General features: G+C 35.9%; 1 protein-coding gene across 13 annotated transcripts in view; it reads left to right on the top strand.

Moving 5' to 3' along the window:
- R3HDM1 (R3H domain containing 1) overlaps positions 1-18,530 on the top strand; it is a 54,835-nt gene that overhangs the window by 16,421 nt on the left and 19,884 nt on the right. For 4 of the 13 annotated variants that reach the window (XM_026108728.2, XM_026108723.2, XM_026108726.2 and 1 more), the window contains 12 exons: positions 641-700; positions 777-917; positions 3,428-3,536; positions 3,636-3,731; positions 5,234-5,271; positions 5,354-5,404; positions 5,524-5,750; positions 8,599-8,853; positions 12,301-12,455; positions 14,275-14,376; positions 16,922-17,176; positions 17,967-18,090. In XM_026108728.2, the coding sequence (XP_025964513.2) occupies positions 641-700; positions 777-917; positions 3,428-3,536; positions 3,636-3,731; positions 5,234-5,271; positions 5,354-5,404; positions 5,524-5,750; positions 8,599-8,853; positions 12,301-12,455; positions 14,275-14,376; positions 16,922-17,176; positions 17,967-18,090 (1,613 nt within the window). The remainder of the gene's footprint in view (positions 1-640; positions 701-776; positions 918-3,427; positions 3,537-3,635; positions 3,732-5,233; positions 5,272-5,353; positions 5,405-5,523; positions 5,751-8,598; positions 8,854-12,300; positions 12,456-14,274; positions 14,377-16,921; positions 17,177-17,966; positions 18,091-18,530) is intronic. The other 9 variants (XM_026108734.2, XM_026108725.2, XM_064514616.1 and 6 more) reach the window with 6 other exon arrangements.

Below are 18,530 nucleotides of genomic sequence, written 5' to 3'. Positions count from 1 at the left end.
CGTGTTAACAGTCTACCGAAACTGGCATAAGCATTTTTAGAATTCCTGTTGCATGATATTTCAGCTTATGTTTCAACTGCCTTTAATTTTAGCTTTTGTCCGTTCTTTTAACATCGCATCTCATTGCAACATGTGCCAGCTTCAACCTTTTCCCCTGGTTGTGGATGTATACAACCCTTTCTGTTATCTGTAGTCTAGTCACTCTTGGTCTCAATAATTCCCATGATCCAATTCACAATTGAAGGGGCAGTTGAGGCCCATCTAAGAGTCTTACTATCTACGTTGACCAAGAGAAAACACCTCAGTCATTGTTTTGCTGCCTTCTTGCTACCATCTTCTCAATAACTTGTACTTGCTGCTGAGCTTATTCAACAGAGATTACATGGAGGGTCTTTGTAGTCTGATTTTTGAGATGACAACAGTTATTTCGCTAGGCAGGTTCAATAAAATATAGCTCAGTGAAAAATGAATACTTTTTATCCTTAAAAAACAAACAAAAAACTGGATTTGATACTTGGTGATCCTGTTTACAGTCTGCCATCATCCGTTGATCACAGATGCTATCTGTGTATTCTTAAGATGAATACAGCTGCAGTTATTGGAGTGTCTCATATGTGAGTTGCTGTGTTTTTATTTTCAGGGACAGAATGATGCTGCTGAAATTAGAACAGGAAATTTTAGATTTCATTGGTAATAATGAGTAAGTACTGTACTCTTATAGGAAAAAAAATTTGAGAGTGTTCCTGTTGTTTAAAGCTACTATTCCTTTCTTCCAGAGTTCCAAGAAAAAAGTTTCCCCCAATGACATCTTACCATAGAATGCTGTTGCACAGGGTAGCTGCTTACTTTGGATTAGAGCACAACGTGGACCAGAGCGGGAAGTCAGTCATAGTAAATAAAACTAGCAATACAAGAATGTAAGTGTAACAAGTCTTGAAAAGAATTGGTTTTGGTGCATGGATTTAACATCTGGGATATATTAAGCAATGATGCTGCATCTGTAGCAATAGGAATATATTTGCTCATTGGGAACCAGGCAGCAAAGAGAGGTGATTGTGAGATTCACGGCTCAAGTTCTAGTGTTGTGTAATGATGTGATCTGTTCACGTTTACAGTATTTGAAAAAAGAATGTTATCTGTAAAATAAGATTTTTTTGTTTGTTTGTTATAAGAATACATCTCTGCAAGAAAACATGTGAATTTTTATAAGTTATTTATCTCTTTCAAGATTTACACCAACTTCAAGTGCGTTCTTCTTTTCCTTTGGAAAACAGCACCAGGCTGTAACCTAGAACGGGGCAGGTTATGATAGGGTGAGGGGAGGGGACAAGACTCATAGAACATTGGCTTTTGTACTGTAAGAATCTATTGGGAGAATATAGGTATTGAAATCTGTTGATAGAATAATGTTGCTTATAGATCTCACACTGCCTTACAAAATAAATGTAGCAGGGAAGACATGTCTCATCAACAGAAGTATCCACCAGGTTAACAAGTCCTGGCATGCTACTTTACTGTGAGGGCTGGAGAGTTCTTGGTGAAACCACTAGGAAAATCCCTATTAGAAAAGGTACCACTGGATTCATGGCATCTCCAAACTCCACACGCAGCTGACAAGTTTCATTAACAGGACCCATCTGTTCTCTTTCCTCTGCTCTTGCGTCTCCTCTTTCTCTTTCAGAAAGGTGAAGGACTAATGTGTTGGCATATTTAAGTTTCTAGCACACTAGTTTCTAGTTCTTAACTCAAAACATTCACGTGACACCTTTCTTCAAGTATTCTGTAATTTGAGCAAGGAAATAGTTCACAGCTCCTGCATCCTAATCACTGTCCCTATATAGACTCCCCCTAAATTTGGGGGAACAAAGTCTAATTATTTGCCCTAGTTTTGGAGTCAGTAGAACTGAAATATCACACTGGAACTTCACTTAAGTAAATATTTTCCTCCTCAGAAGGTTTCAGAAAATATATAGAGTGTGAATGTATATGAAATACTTTATGTATTCATGTATTTCTTTGTGCTTGGATATAAATTCTCTGTCTGAATTTACTTATAAAGGCATACATCTCAAACCTGTTGCCTCTGTGTCTACCAGCATCCCTAGACTGAAGTTTTCAGTCTGTCACTTCAAGTGTGGAATAAGAATTATTAAAACATGATTTCTTAATTTTTATGATTTTTTTTAAACTGTATTTATATAGTTAAATTCTTATGGCCTCTGGAAGCCCCCTATAGTTGTAGTTACTAATTAGCAGGCATTTCATCTAACCTGTAGACATTAGGATTCTTAATGTTTTCAGTATTCTTATTTTAAATCACTTTGGATATAAAATAAGAATTTGGAAAGAAAACCTTGGAGATCTGCTCCATGTTGAATAAAACCAAACTTACCTTTTCCTCATAGGCAGATTCCCGGCTCCAGCGCTGATCAGTGATGTTACTGACATCAACAACCCAGTGCATACTGGGACGTCTCAGTGGAGTGGGAAGTTGGTGATTGCAGGGCAGTAAATTCAGGGACCTTTAAAAGAAAGAGGTAAGAGAGTCTAAAGGTTCTCTGAAATGCCTGCTAATTATATTTGGGCATCCAGTAACCGATAGTTAGGTCTGGCTGTTTAACAGAAAAAGATCTCCTGATTTTATGTAAATGCCCTGAGTACTAAATGAACAGAAATAGAGAGTATACATATGTTATGTTTTTTAGTAGGCAAATTATTCCTGGTTTGTCTGAGAACATCCCATACCACACTAGTAATTTTATTGTCTAGGTAATTGGTGTCTTGTTTTGATAACAAGAGTTTGCAAAATCTCATTACTCTTTCATAAAGTAGATAAAATACCAAGACTGTGTATAATCTGTTGCTTCATCCTTTCTCTGTGATATTCTGAAGTTCTCACTTGCCAGCATCGCTGTATCATTCTTCTTTTGCTTATTTCTACTTTATTTTTGTTTTAAAACTTCGTAAGTTTGAACACTTTCTCCTACATGTATCTCCTTATCTTCTGTTTTCCTTTGGATGAATTCCGAGTTACTGTAGCTCTAGCAGAAGGCACCAGTCCTTACTTCCATGCATGCCCAATGTTTCTTGCACGGCACAAGTCTGGATTTGAGAGCACTTGTGGTTCCCCAAGGCCATGTGATTGCTTGCCGCATTAACTGGAAATTGAAGCAAAAACTTTGAAGGAAGAGATTTTAGGAGCAGGTTTGTTATGTCGCAGGAACAGGAATTTTCAGCTGCACAGGACATCTTAGTATTTTTGGTACCTTTTTCCATTGCTGGGGCAACAGACTGTTGCCAAAATCTGTCACTTCAGTTAGGATACTGAATATACACAATGCTAATCAAACATACATCACTTGGTTCCACTGTGTATAGTATACATTTACAAATCCATAAGTCTTTTCTTTCTAATGACTTTTTGTAGACCTGACCAAAAGTTTTGTGAGCATATAAAGGATGAGAAGAGTGATGATTTTCAGAAACGGTACATCCTTAAAAGAGATAACTCTAGTTTAGACAAAGATGACAACCAGGTAAATACATATGGATTATTTTCCCCTTCAACTGGATATGTTTGACTGTATATTTATACTATTTTCCTCTAGAAGTTGACACTGTGTCACTTAATTTAGATGAGAATACGATTAAAAGATGACAGAAGAAGTAAATCCATAGAAGAACGTGAAGAAGAATATCAGAGAGCTAGAGAGAGAATATTTGCACAAGATGTATGTATCACATAAAATCTTACTGTGTTTTGTCAGATTGTTTCATACATATACATTCATGTGTGATTTTTAAGAGATGCTTCTTTCCATTTAGTTTTCTGTGTATGAAGGGAAGAAGATAAGCAGATAAGAATCATTAGTGTGGCTTGAGTGATTTTTAAATAATACTGAAATTACTAAGAATTTTTTGTAATGATTACTGCATCAAGCTCAGACAGCCTCAAAGTAGTATTTTGATGCATTCTCTAGCATTACCTATTTCAATGCATTTTTTGCCCCTTACTGGAATTTAAGTTACAGAATTTTAGCACTGCAATCCTTTCAAGTGTTAATCAGAGCAATAACTGTAAAAATGACATTGTAGTTTCTATCATTTCTGTTTACATCAAATGCATCTAATGAATAGTCACAATAAAGTGATTTGAATTCCCATACTTGAAAATTCAGTCGTAAATCTGGAATTCAGTCTCAACTTTTGCGTCACCAAGCAGGATGAAAATGCTGCAACTGTAACAGTTAATGGGTCTGTGGTGTTAATGGTGATTTGCGAGCCATAAAAATAATCATAATCTGTCCCAGGGCATCATTTAATGCCACAATGTAAACTGTAATTCAGTCTTACATTTGTTTTGTAAGCGTGGCCAATTTTTAATAATATTAACTAAAACAGAGCAGGTATGTTTTCAAAAATGTGTGTATTGCTCCACTTTTTCTGACATTATCTGTAGCTCTCACACACCCAAACCAGATCCTTGTTCTGAAGAAAGGATAATGAATTCTGAGAACTCTGTAGCTAATTTGCTACATTCAAATGTTTTCCAAAAACATTTTATTTGTTCGTTTCAGCTATCAAAAAAGATGGACTTTTACGTATAAAATTATTTTCTCATTTTTCATACTCATTTATCTTGGTATCGTACCCCTAGAAAGATTTGTACCAAGTGTTAGAAATCGGAGTTAACATAATTGGGGTTAAAAATAGCTGATTGTATGTTCTCTCAGCTTTTTAGTATTTGTGTGCTTGCTCCCAAAGAATTCAGAATACAGTTATTGCAGTAGCTAGTGTTGTCTTCCCCTTCATGTGGTTCAAGGGGAAGACAAGGCAACCCATGTGTTGTTAACAATTTGTTTATATAGACTTGTCCAGTCACACGTCAGTGGGAAGCTACATAAGGCAGGGAAGGCCAAATGCAAGGAAATGGAACTTCAGTATAATAGCCATAAATAAAATGGGGTCAGCATTGTAACTATTCTAATGCTAAGTTTTATTTCCTGCAGATGAGCCTACTTCTTTGTTTTGTTTTGTTTTAATGTATAAATTCTTAACTGAAGAGGCAAACTTTTCAGGCAGCTTAATATACAGAGGATGCTTAGAAAGTTCATATATCATATAGAAAACTTTAAGTTGCATTTTGTTTTGTTTCTACACTATAGTAGGGCTTTTAGATGCCATTAATAATAATTTCTGTTCTTTTTTTTTTTTTTTTTTTTTTGCTGCTCAGTCCCTGTGTTCCCAAGAGAATTATCTTATTGAGAAAAGGTAAGCAAATTTGCAGTTTCATTTTGTTTCTTTTTTATATTTTATTAATAAATGTTAAGCTGTCTTATTAAAATGTCAACAGAATCCAGGAGGAAGAAACTAATAGTACACAACAAAGACGGCAGATATTTAGGTATTTGATGCATTCTTAAAAAGAAAAAAAAGTATTCTGCATGCATTTCACCTTTTCTTTTTTTTTTTCCTTATTTTTCAATTGATGCTTGTGCTAAACGTTTAGTTTATAACTTACAGAATCAATAAGGAAGCATCAGGGAGATCAGCCAACAGCCATCAGAGCAGTACTGAGAATGAGCTGAAGTATTGTGAACCCCGTCCCTGGAGCAGCACCGACTCTGATAGCTCCATCCGCAATCTGAAGCCAGCTGTAACGAAAGCCAGCAGCTTCAGTGGGATATCAGTTCTGACAAGAGGAGATAGCTCTGGAAGCAGCAAAAGCACAGGCAGGCTGTCTAAGACAGGTATAATAACATCTGTACAAATACATAGTTACATAGCAGTGAAGTATGAGATGGGTTTGATACTTAATGCGTATTGCAGATGTGTACATAACTAGAGGCCTCAGTCTCGTAGGTGCTCCGTGTGTACAACTCCCACTGAACGCGGTGGGTTCTGTATACACAGAATGGCTACGGACTTAGGCTCGAATTCAGATTACAAATTAAATGAAGACTTGTGACTAAGTAGAATTTAAAAGTGAATTAGAGATGGTTTAAATTGAATGTGTTTCATCTCATGCAAGGCATTTGAAAACACTTATCAACATAAGTACTTTATACGAAACATATTTAAGCATTCAAATTGCACTGGAGTCCACCTGTTTAGTTGCAACGTGATAAAGCTGTGTTGTGCAGTTTAAGGAAACTGTGTGCTGCTACCATGCTAGTTAAAAAAAAAAGCAATAAATTCTGTGAATTGTTAGTTATATTTGTTGTGATATCTCTCAATGCCATTGTGGGAACTTAAATGAATGTGGCTAAAAAGTTTTTATTTAATTTTTAGATCGCTGAAAATTCGGATCAGTGGAGCAAAGTGTACTGTTTTATTGTAAGATTCAGAAAAGTTGAAAAATACTCATTTTATAAGATTTTGGGCTTCAAAGGTGTGCTAACTTATAATTGATGTCCAAACAAAACCTCAGAAAATTGGATGTAAATCCTCTGTGGGTCAAACTGAAAGACATGTAGTAAATTATTTTAGTATTTGGAATACTGTCATTTGATGCAATAGATCTTGGTTGTGGTGAGTTTTGAGGCTTGAAATAGATGGGTGAATTATGGTGGTACTATCTGAGAATATTAAGTAGATCTGTAAAAAAGCAGAATGTGATTGCTTGCCCGTATTGTGCTTGGCTTTGCTCTTATTTATAAAATTTGTTTCGAACGAGAATCTGTTTAAATTTTTTGCTTCCCCTTAAACCACCACTACCTCATAATTAAATCATTGCGCTTTTCTATCTTAATACAGTAAAATAGCTCTCTAGCTGTATAGTAAAAGCAATTCTGTTTGTCCCTTGTATACTTATATAAATTTTATTACAAAACACTTCTCTGATATTTCTGCATATGCTTTGAATTTGTGTCCTCATATTGAGTTATTTCATTTAGCAATGTAAAAATATTTATATTTAAATTAAATTAAATATATTTAAAAATATTTTCAGGCATAACCTGAAAAGAAATTACAATCTGACAAAAGTATACATAAAACACATTCTTAAAGGGCTTTGTATTCTAAATTACAAGAACATAAATTGATTCTTAATTTCATTGGAAACATTATTTCGGCCTTCTGAGAGTTAGCATCTGAAGTTCAGAATGCCTATTTTGGTGGTTGTTGCTTCACTGCAGTTACAGGTTGTGGTGATTTTGCATGTGTTGGGATTATTTGTGTTTGTTCATTTTGGTCAAAGATGTAATTGGCTTTAACTATGATGGCTTCAGCCTAACTTCTCTACATAATCTAGAAGTGGATGCATTTGTAAACAAATTGTAATTGAAGTAGCTCTGGTCGAGTGAGGATTGTATTGTAGGGCTGGGTTACGTTATTTTGCCCTGTTTATAATTCATAGCTTCTTGTTTCAGTGCATCTTTCAATAGAAAAAAGATTAATAATCAGCCTCTCTAAGGGCTTTGAGCTATATTAACTTTTCATCCACACAAGTAAAAGGGTCGCAATCGTAAATTTCTGTGAGGGACTGCAAAGTGATTTCAAACAATAGATAAATTCAATTATAATACTGTTTTTTAGTCTCGCTTTCTCTTCTAGATTGTATAGAGGCTGTTGATGAAGAATTCTTGTATTTGACCAATTATTTTCTGTCCCCAAGTCCTGCAAGTATCATAGCAAAGACCCAATAAAAGGTGTGATAAATTGTACACATAGAGATCTCTAGGAACAGTGAAGTTCTATAGACCTCTCCATGTTGGACTTCTGGAAGATTGCATTTAGTTGCATGCATTGGCTTTCAGAAAACTCAGGGTCTGATTCTCCACTGCTTTGCAATGTTTGTAGTCATTCATATCTATAAAATGATTGCTATTTCCATTTAGCTGTTTGGTAGTCCTTTCGACTTTGAATTGTTGCATAAGACTATTTAGGCTATAGCTACCATACTGCTGGATTTTTTTTCCAGATGTATTCTTGATTTCCACCTGAAAATTGTCAGGGCAAAAAAGTGTAGTTTGGGGGGGGGGGGGGGGCAGAGGGGGAGGGTTGGTTTTGTGAGAGTTTTCTAGGTTTACAGAGCATGTAAACTTAGCTAGTGTATCTGAAGAGATACTGGGCCCACACATCCGCGTTACCCAATGGCCTGCACATATGCAATAGTTCTAGTCTGTGTGTATATAGTAAATCCAGTGTATCCAGGCCACTGGGTAGATTGAGATATATATATATATATATGTATATATGTATATGTATATATACACACACACACACACGTACATACATATATATATATATGTGAATCATTTTGGCACATGTGAACAGTCATCTGAATTATGGATGAACTGGACTGTAGTACATGTGCATGTGTGCCAGCATACATTTTCTGTCCAGAAAATCAGATATAGATATGAAAGCCTCACTTCACAGTGCAGAGCAGTGCTGAATTGACCCTTGGTTTACAGAAGGAAGCTTGCAATGGTATTTCAGGGGAGGTGAAGGGGAAGTTCATTGAAAAGGCTGTTGTTTAATAACGTTCTTATATGCTGAGCTTTAACGGTAAGCATTTACAGATATATATTTTAAGTGAGCATGATGTTTCTGTCACTAGATAAAAACAATTTCTCGTTACTCCTTTCCTAGGTTCAGAGTCTTCTAGTAGTGTAGGGTCATCCACGGGTTCTCTTTCTCACACCCAGCAGCCTCTTCCGGTGCCAGCTCTAAGCCAGCCTTCTCATGGCACGCCTGCCGTCTATCCAACTGTCAGCACTAGTAACTCTCTTTCCTTTGATGGTGGCATAAGTGGGCAAGTGGCACCTACTAGCACTAGCTTCTTTTTGCTTCCCTTGGAAGCGGCAGGCATACCGCCTGGCAGTATTCTGATCAACCCTCAAACAGGTTGGTATCCACTTGTGGATGTTTTTATTACAGTTGAGAACTTAGAGAAAAATGTGTGAATCGTTTATGTGAGATTGAATTTCAATATTGTCTTTTCCTCCTAAACTTTTGCGGTGTTTGTGTTTGTTCAGTGCACTTAATTTAAAAAGAAAGTATGACTCTAGCATAACAGGGATAATAAGTAGACTTGTTTTTCTCTAGTAGAATTTTAATTTGTATGTGATATTTTAGTGGGTGACTTGCACAAAATAGGAGCATACTAAAAGCAGAATAACTTAACCTCCCTGCCAAAAACCCCAAACCATGGGCGTAAGTCTAAGTCTTCCACAGTACTAATAGTAAACAAAATTTGAGTGAGGAAAGAAAGAGACCACGAACAAATACTCATATTGATTTGAAAGAATTTATCATCCTTCATTTTGCTTATGTCTCAACATACATTTTTATTGTACACTTGTGACACTGCTGTCTTAATGCAAGAGAAATAGACACAAGATTACATGCTATTTCTGAACTTTTGTTTGTCAGTCTATAAGAAGATTATATGTTAGTGTATTTTGCCAATACTCTAGTTTTAGTGAGTAGCAAGAAACAGATTGCTTCGTAATAATGTAGATGTGAAGAGATGTGTGGCTACTCATGTGGATTAGAAGACTAGTTAACATTCTCTGAGCAAACTTTAACTCTATTGTCAAAGTTCAGAAATCCAGAAAGTTCAGATTTAACCTGTTGTATACAATACTTTTTAATCTTTGGGGAAAGAGTGGGTTTTTTTAATTTTAATATAAAGAACTTTTTAATTGCAGAAAAGGAAATATTTTAGGATATATATTCCATCGTTCTATAGATGAACTTTATTATATTTGAATATATAGTATCTGTTTTTTTCTACTAAATGTTTCTCTTCAGTACTGATAAAAAAGGCTTTCGATTGAATTACTTGACTTCTGCAACTATAGAGTTTTATACTGAAACAGATAATCTTCTCTTTTTCATTAACATAAATCAATAGCTGTAGTTTTATACTGAATTGGAGAACAATTTAGATTAGTGATTCTGCGTATTGATATGCAGCCTAATGTTTCTCCAATGCCTTAAAAACAAATAGTTACAGCTGGCCCTGCTAAAAGTTGGTTAACAGCTGATCAGCTGCATAGAGAGTCATTGTATCCTGAGGCAAATGTATTTGCTAATTCTAGAATTAGGTTCTGAAGATAGCTCTGTAGACTTAGCTTTCTTAGTCATAAAGTGATAGTTGTGCATATTATACATGAATTTTCCATTGTGTGCATGTGAAGCATCTCAAGAAAAATGTGGTGACTGATTGGTGAAGAACTTTTGCTAGATGAATAAGATTTTCTAGGGTCTGCATACGCTAGAGTACTTTGAATAAATCAAGTATGAAGAATGGCTATCATTTTTTGTATTATCTGAGTTTATAGCACGATCATGCTGAAGTCTTTCAAGTTATTGCACAACAAAACAGATATTATAGACACCAAAAGGGATCCCATCAGCTTGAAAGTGGTTTCATCTAAAACATCCTACAATTTTTCTTTTAAATAAATCTTTTTCATGTCATTTTCCATTCAGTTATGTGCTTGGCAGCATTTTGCGCGTGATTAGTTTTACTTTCTTCCTCCTGTACTGTTGGTCATTTTGCCTGTTGCATTGATGGGACTTCCATATAGCAACAGGGAAGGGCAGAGAAAAATGCAGCTGAAATCGTTTTTCACCTTTAAGAACTTGCACCTACTCCCACCCCCGCCTCAGAAAAGGCAGCAGAATTGTAGACTTGGCACTGATTAGCTTATTTATTAAAATTAGCTTGATTTCAAACTATGAATTGTTTTTAGTCATTATGCACTTAAGCCAGTCAATAATACTCTTTCATATTAGAAGATTATCTTATGCCTAATGAGTGTCTAATAGAAGATAAAATACCCTTCCAGAACAGAGAATATTTAGGTTCAGATAAACTTGTGAGTTATAACTAATATACTTGAGTCATTATATTCTGTAATTGTTTTTCTGGCTTTTTTGTTCCAAACGATAGATAGAGTTCAGAGAACATAGTTTTTCAGCATTTCTGATGCTGATCTAATGATCTTAGGTCAACAGAGTCAGTCTACTCAGTAGTTGAAGACAGTAATTGAGAAAAGACGGTTCTTAATTTAGTCACTGTGGGGAAATAAGTTGGCTTCAGTGAATGCCAGAAAGTAATGGGAGGAAATAAGAAAGTGTGTGGTTCCCTGTTTATGTGAATATTCCCAATTCTTGGGCATTAAAGAGAAATCAGTTCAAGCTAAACTGAGTATAGCTTGACCACCTGCAGTCCGGTTGCATAATGTGTCAGTAATGATTTTTAAGTGTGCTCATGCTTTGTGTCCATCTATTGCCTCAACTCTTACACTGGCTGGCCATTTAAATATGGCAGAAGTAGTCTGTAAGAGCATTACAGTCCACTGTAAAAGGGCCGTGACTGGGGTGCCAAAGGCTTTAGTCTCAGCTTGTGCCTTTCTAGAAGGAATTATGCACAAGAAAATCTTGATATCAGAGAAGGGAAGAATTCAATTTACGTCAGTGCTTGGACCTTCCTAAACATCACCATCAGTCAACACAAGACACATGCCTAAGCAGCTAGCCTTAATTAATTACAGGTCCTCACTGGCTAATTTGTTGTTCCTTTTCTTTTTCTTTCTTTTTTTTTTTTTTTTGAAACTGAAATAAATCAGTTTGTTTATAATCTACTTTAAGCAGTTTTAGTTTTTCTAGTTCTTTTGTATTAGTCCAGTACTGTAATGTTTAAGTTGCAAATTATTAAATAGGAGGAATAATACTGCATGATTTGATTTGAAAGCTGAAAGCCAATTCATTTATGGATAGGGGAAGAGAGTCTTTTAACAGTAATCTTATTAGTTATAGTAGTACAGTTGTATCTACTGTGTTGTATAAATTAAAAGAAAAATTATTTGCCTTTAAGTTGTTCTGTGTTCTGATTGGTGTTCAAACTGATTAAAGGAGATTCATTTAATTGCCTTTAAATGTTCCTTAAAATATTTTTAGTAGCATTTTCCCTTATTACTCTTGCCCTTTTCAGACTACTTAATTAAAAACAAGCTTTCAAGACTGGAAAAAAAAAATATTTGCTGTCTGTTTAAATTCACTACGTAAAGGTTTTTTTCTTTTCTGTTTACCTGAACACTCATGTTTTTTAACTGCATGTAGTTTGTCAAATTAGGCCAATTTGGTCACTGCTATTCTAAATGTAATTGTGGGGGATTGGCATAAATCTGGCATGTGAAATGACAGTTATGATTCCATTTACTTTCACATTTTGTGACTTTATTTGTTTTGCCTACTTTAAATACATTTGCTTTTATTGTCTCCAAACTTGAATAATGCAGCTGTCTGTCTTTTGGTTGTGCTTGTTCTCTAACCTCTCAGGTCAGCCGTTCCTTAATCCAGATGGCACTCCAGTTGTGTACAATCCACCAATGCCTCAGCAACCTGTTAGGACCCAAGTGCCTGGACCTCTGCAACAGCCGCCTCTTCCTCTCCCACCTCAGCAACAGCCAGCAACTAATCACATCCTGTCACAGGTGCACATGTCCAATACATGGTGATTGTACTGATGATCAATATTGTCCTATCCCTGTCTGATAATAAGGCATCAGTAGGTTTGTTCTGTTGAAGCCCATGTTAAAAAAGAAGCAATAGCTACACAGATATGGGTAACTGGATCCCCCTCCCTCCCCGCTGTTGTCAGACCTGTCAGTCTTTCTCATAACTGCACAGGGTAGGCAGGCTTTCCTTAAGAATGGAGAAAATAAAGGATGTTCTGAAGATTTTTTGGTATCAAGAATGTAGAAAACATCATGATATTGCTGTCACTTCTTTGCAGGATGAAAGTTAAAAACCGGGACAGGCATTTTTAACTGATGGACTGCCCTTCTGCCCTCTCCTGTTCTGGTTAACTTATTTGCATTGTTGGCTGCTAGCCAATTGTCTCTTCTTATCTCAATTAAAGTTAGGAGTTGACCTCATAAGATATTGAATCATGCAACTTGTGTGCGTCAGGCAAGTGATGTTAGCAGTGATTGTGTGATTTCATGAGCAGTCTAAGCCAATCTAAACCTAGATTGCTCTGGAAAATGGATTCTGCCATCATCCTTAGTCGCACTGCCTGGTTAGCCCTGACATCAACAGTGATGTGATCAGGGAACTGGGTAGGGAAATAATCCAACTGAAATCTTTTTTTCTTTTTTTTCCCCCTCCCTTCCTCCTTCTCTCCCTCCTCTCGCTTCCCTTCTTATCTTAAGGTTGTTTTTCAGCCTTGTGAATTCTTGGGTTGTACAAGCAGTACTGGTGGCACAAAAGAGGTAGCTTAGGACTGGTAGGGCATGAATGAATGCTTCTTCAGGAGCACTTTGGTGTACCCTGCTCACAAAACTGCATACTGAAGGATAAAATGTATTCCATTGTTCTTGTCTTGTGCTAGAGAAATTTAGTAAAGTAGGTCAGATCAGGGATGACCTTAACCCTTGAAGAAGACGGAAGAAATGTGTATGGGGAGGGAAGAGGAAGGGTTCTACCTCTTCCTGTAGCAGCTATTAGGCACAGAGGTATTGGCTATAGTCTCCCATAGTATTTTCGAATTATCGTCAAATTCTGTCACAAAATTATTTATAGAACTTGAGCTACACCTTCATCCTTGTTTATTTTCCCTGGCTGAAATCTTCTGTTCAGGTTATCTGCTGCATATGCCACAGTAGGTGGTGGTCTATTTTTGAAAAAGGCTCATTTGTATTCCTTATCCTTATCTGGTTTACAAGTGTGTAGTATTTGCAGATTTCTTCACAAATCCTTTACAACTTCTGAGATTGCCTTTTCAGTAACTGCTGGAGTTCTACCTGTTCCAGATATTATTAGCAACAATAGCTCTTTGATATTCAAGTACCTGCAGTTCCTATAAAATATTTTAGTATTGTTGAATAAGTGAAAGTAGTATGTTTTGATCTGTGGTTAGTGGTAGATTTGTTTTTTCTCTAGATGTTTGGAAACAGCTTGTATTTAGAATACATGCATTTTGTGCCTTCGGAAAAATCTTTTTCTGAAAGAAACAGTAAATGTTAAATAGCACTGAGTTGCTGCCAGATTTTATAGTTAACATAAAACTTATAGGTAACATAAAGAGAATGTATTTCTTCTGGGAGAGAGAAATATAGCAAATAGTGTTGTGTGGTGGTTTATTTTTTTTTTTAATTCTATGCAGTCTTTCAGTTTAAAAAGGAAGAATCCCTTCCCTTTCTGGTAATGATTAGAGCGTAATTGTTTTATTCTATTACAAGACTCTGACTCTGTTTTCATTTCTCTTTTGCTTTGGTGCTAACCATGTTTATAAACCTGTTATTTCTTCAGCCTATCCGGCCCCTGCAGCCTTCTTCACAGCCTGTTCAGTACTCCGCAGTCTCTTATCCACCCCCGCTCCTGCCAGTCTCCTCTACCCAGCAATACTCTGTGGTACTATATCTTCTGTTCATCTCTTCTCTGCCTGGGTTAATCTTTAGTGGATGCTGATCTTTGCTTAATTGTTTGTAAGTGATGTGTGATACCAGTGTAGCGACTGGCTGGTTTCAGTCGCAGTGAAACATTACCTGGGTGGGGAAAAAATGGTTCCTGAGATTTAACATGTTTGTTTCAGATTCAGTGGGAATGCATACAACTCAGGCAGCATTTTCTTTCCCACTGTAAGGGAACAGCTTTTCAATACTATTGTCTTGTTAACCATTCAGTACCTATTTTTATGTCTCTGGATTAACCTCTTCCCATCTTATCTTGTTGTATCTTTCTGTGCCTGTCGTTTCCTCTGTTGGCCCTAAATCTCTTTTCAGGGATCAGCCTCATTGTATTTCTGAGACTGCATTTTTCTAGTCTCTGCCAGAACACTGAAACTGCCAGACTGCTAAAACTCCCAATTCACCAGCATCCCGTGTTTAATAAACAAAGGAGCTGGAAGTGAAATCTATTAAAGTGTTTTGTAAACATTAAAACAAACCAGACTTAAGAGTCATCTTAATACAAAAAGAAACTGAATCCTAATAAAGGGGAAAACAGTTATCTAAGGCAGAATCTGAATTAGCATTCAGATAAAAATTTGAGGCTTTCTGACTCCTAAACTTCTGCTCTGACCTGCTGATGAAGGAGTGATACAGTATGTGTTGTGTTTTGTTATGTATTTAGAGTTGTTTATTTTATTACTGTTTTCAACATTAATCAGAAAGATCTCCTAATGAAACAGATACAGATTTATCTGAGTTAAATAGCCTGCATATAACTAAAACTATTTTATTAGTGACTTGTACTTAGGTATACAGTTCTAAAAAGAATTGCACTTTGTGCAAGGTTTTTAGCATTATTTCCCTTGTTATTTTGAATAAATTTTGAATTTTCTCATGTTAGTTTGAATATATATGAACTGCAATTGGTATAATTTATCATTCTCAAAATGGTAATTTAGGCTATGTGAGCTTTCTGTGCAAGTTTAGTCTATGATTTGCAATCATTGTAAAGTTTATATATGTTAAAACAGAAAATGAAACTCCTTGCAGACTTATAATAGTTTCAGATCATTTCACATTCAGGAAATATGCTCAAATACAATCCATGTTGGAAGTTTCAGAAGTTTATTATTGATGGCAACTTCTGTAATATAGGGAAAAGGATTGGTTCATAATCTAGCTGAGGTACATCCATAGTTGGTAACAGAGAAGTTTGGTTTATCTGTTTGTTGCTAATACCATGTTTCAGTGATAAATCATGCTTGTACTACACTATATATGAATTTACTCATATTGGTCATATAATAGAAATAGATATATATTGCTTAGGTTTATTTATCCTCTGGACATTTTTGCAGGTAATATTAAATCATAATTAAATGTCTATATGAAAGATATTTACTCTCTAGACTAGATACTATGAAAAGCAAAATGTGAAATCAATGTAGAAAATCTTTATGGTCATGTTAATAGGCCTCATTTAAGAATGAAATGCCAAAATTGAAATTAAATTATTGACCTACTGGAAATTTTTTTAAGCCATAAATAAATTATAAATGAAGTCCTTGGGTGAAAAAATCTTATTTCTAGTAGTAATTAATGTTTTCAGCCTTGGAACTAAAATTTTCACAAAATGAGAACCCAGATAATCTGTAGAAGATGAAGTTGCTTCCCCCCCCAGTCACTCCTCCTTCCCCTTCCTTCCCAATCATTACTTTCCTAGCACAGCAAAGAGCTTGCATTTAGTCCTTCTATCTTCTTCAGGGCGATCTGAGAGAGGATCAAGTAGTCTTAAAATTGTTAGTGTTCCTCAATGCTTGAAGAGTCCACTTTCAAAATGTCAGCCAAATCTTCCAGATTAGCAAATATATCATACTAGTGATCACTCTTATTTTCCAGGGTGTTGACAATCTGTTTGATGTTGAACTGCTTGGGGGCAGGGAGGAGGGGGAAGGAAGCACTTGGGGCTACAGGAATAGAAGTTTGAAATTTTACAGGATGCCTGCAGTGCTCAGTGCCATCACTACCATAGTAATAAAATACAGATAATAAGTAACCGCTAGAATAGATTCCTTTTTATCCTGAAATCAGGTATGTAATAGGATACCAATTTAGACTAATGAACCTTGTTGTTCAGAATTAGAGCCTAAAGCTCTTAAAATAAAAAATTACTTTAGCAATACTAATGCCTTCTGCTGTTTTAATTGGGGTTAGATATTTTCACTCAGCCTTTGGAGTCCAATCAGAAAATGTTAGTGACATAAATTACGACCTTATTTTGACAATTTAATTCTTACAGTAAGTCAAAGCAAATGTAATAAAACAAATAATATTTGAAGCTAGAAGTGAAGAGTCTGAATGTGGATGTTCATTCCCCCAGTCAGCCTTGATGACAGTTTACTGCTGTGTTGCATTGTATTCTGAAGCTTTCCTGTTGTTCTTTGTTGGTAATATATAGTAATTTGTGGCATGCAGATCTAAAAGTTTTTTTTCTCTAACTGTTATAGCAAGACAACCTAGGATCACAATTTAGCCATATGAGTCTTGCCCGCCAGCCATCTGCTGATCTAGCTGAACCTCACACCACTATGTTCCAGTCCACTGTAGTCCTCCAGCCCCAGCAGCAGTCTGGTTATATCATTGCAGCGGCTCCACCATCTTCTGGCCAACCAGTTTCTACTCCAGGCTACTCTACACCTGGCCACCCAGTCAACCAGCAGGTACTCCAGCAGCAGGGATATATGCAGCAACCTGTGCCACAGGTAGACTGGCTCTGTTTCGCTTCCCCAAAAGCTATGTTTAAAAACTGATCATGCTGTTCCATTAATGAACTTGTTACATGGTGTGGGGCTCCCTGTTAAACAGGGTAGGGCATTGTTTTTTCTGCTTATGTGCTTTGAAATGAATTATTTCAGTTTACTTGTGGAGGAATAATCACGCCGGTTTGTCTATTTACCTATACCTGGTAAAAGCATGCAATTTCAAGATTGCTTTGTTGCTAGCAGTGAAATTTTAAAACTGCCAAATGTGAATTTTGTGCATCCTCATGTTTTTCATGTATTTATTGGTTTCTGGTGTTTAAAATGTTTCATTGCAGAAAATTGGTCCAAAGTTCCTAAAGCTATCTCTCTATAGTTATTTAATTTCCTCCTTTCCCTCTAGTCTCTCAGCTCTGTGGTTCCACTTGGCAGTAGTTACTTGGTTTACAGTTTTTAACACCAGTCTCTAGTTAACAGTGGTTATTGTCCTCTGATTTTCTCAAAGCCTGCTAAAAGCAGTTCATGAACATGCTGCCAATATTTATGTAGGGGAATTTAGTAAATTGGAACTCTTTTCTTCTGCAGTAAAAACAGAAGAAAAGCAGTTATTAAAGGGGAGTTTATGTGGAATAAACATTTTTGATTGCTGAAGCATTTGGCAGTAGTTGCACCTTTTAAAAAGTTTTATGTCTGTCTTTTACCATTTGAGGTTTTTTTTTTTTTGCTTTAGTGTTGTGATGTCTGCCTTCTATGAAGTTGCAGATAATGAATCTCCTAATTTTATTTTTTTTAGATGCCAGCTTGTTATTGTACCCCCAGTCAGTATTCACACTCCAATCAGCAATATCGACCCGTTACTTCTGTCCATTATAATGCGCAGCAGAACCAACCATTGGCACAGCCTGGACAGCAGACAGGTTTGTTTGAACTTTTTGAACGTTTCATTAGAACACATCTTATGTGCATTTTCTCCTGTTCTTGATTTTTAAACTTATTTTGCTGCATCTCAAGTAAAAGTTCAAGTATTGGATGCAGTGTGTAACTAACCTTAAGTGGAAAAATTCTAGTTAGTTGTTCATAAAACTTGAGGTTTGAGTCATTAATGTGAATAGCTTATGAAATTACAGGGTGTAGAGCTGCATGATTTTAAAAATTAGAACTTAGCAACTCACAAAATAGGAGAAATTAATAACTTTGAAGTAACATTTCAGAGATGTACCTTAACTGAAACTTTTAAACAAAAAACTTTGGTTTTAGATGTTGTGACAGGAAAAGACTGCTATAGAGAAGATACTGTTGATATTTTATTCTATTTAAGACTGCAATTGAAAAGAACATGGAATAAATTGTCTTTCTG

Source organism: Dromaius novaehollandiae, chromosome 7, assembly GCF_036370855.1.
Source record: "Dromaius novaehollandiae isolate bDroNov1 chromosome 7, bDroNov1.hap1, whole genome shotgun sequence".
NCBI classification, from domain to species: Eukaryota; Metazoa; Chordata; class Aves; order Casuariiformes; family Dromaiidae; genus Dromaius; species Dromaius novaehollandiae.
Note: the sequence above shows the minus strand (reverse complement) of the source record. Positions and strands in the feature narration are given on the sequence as shown.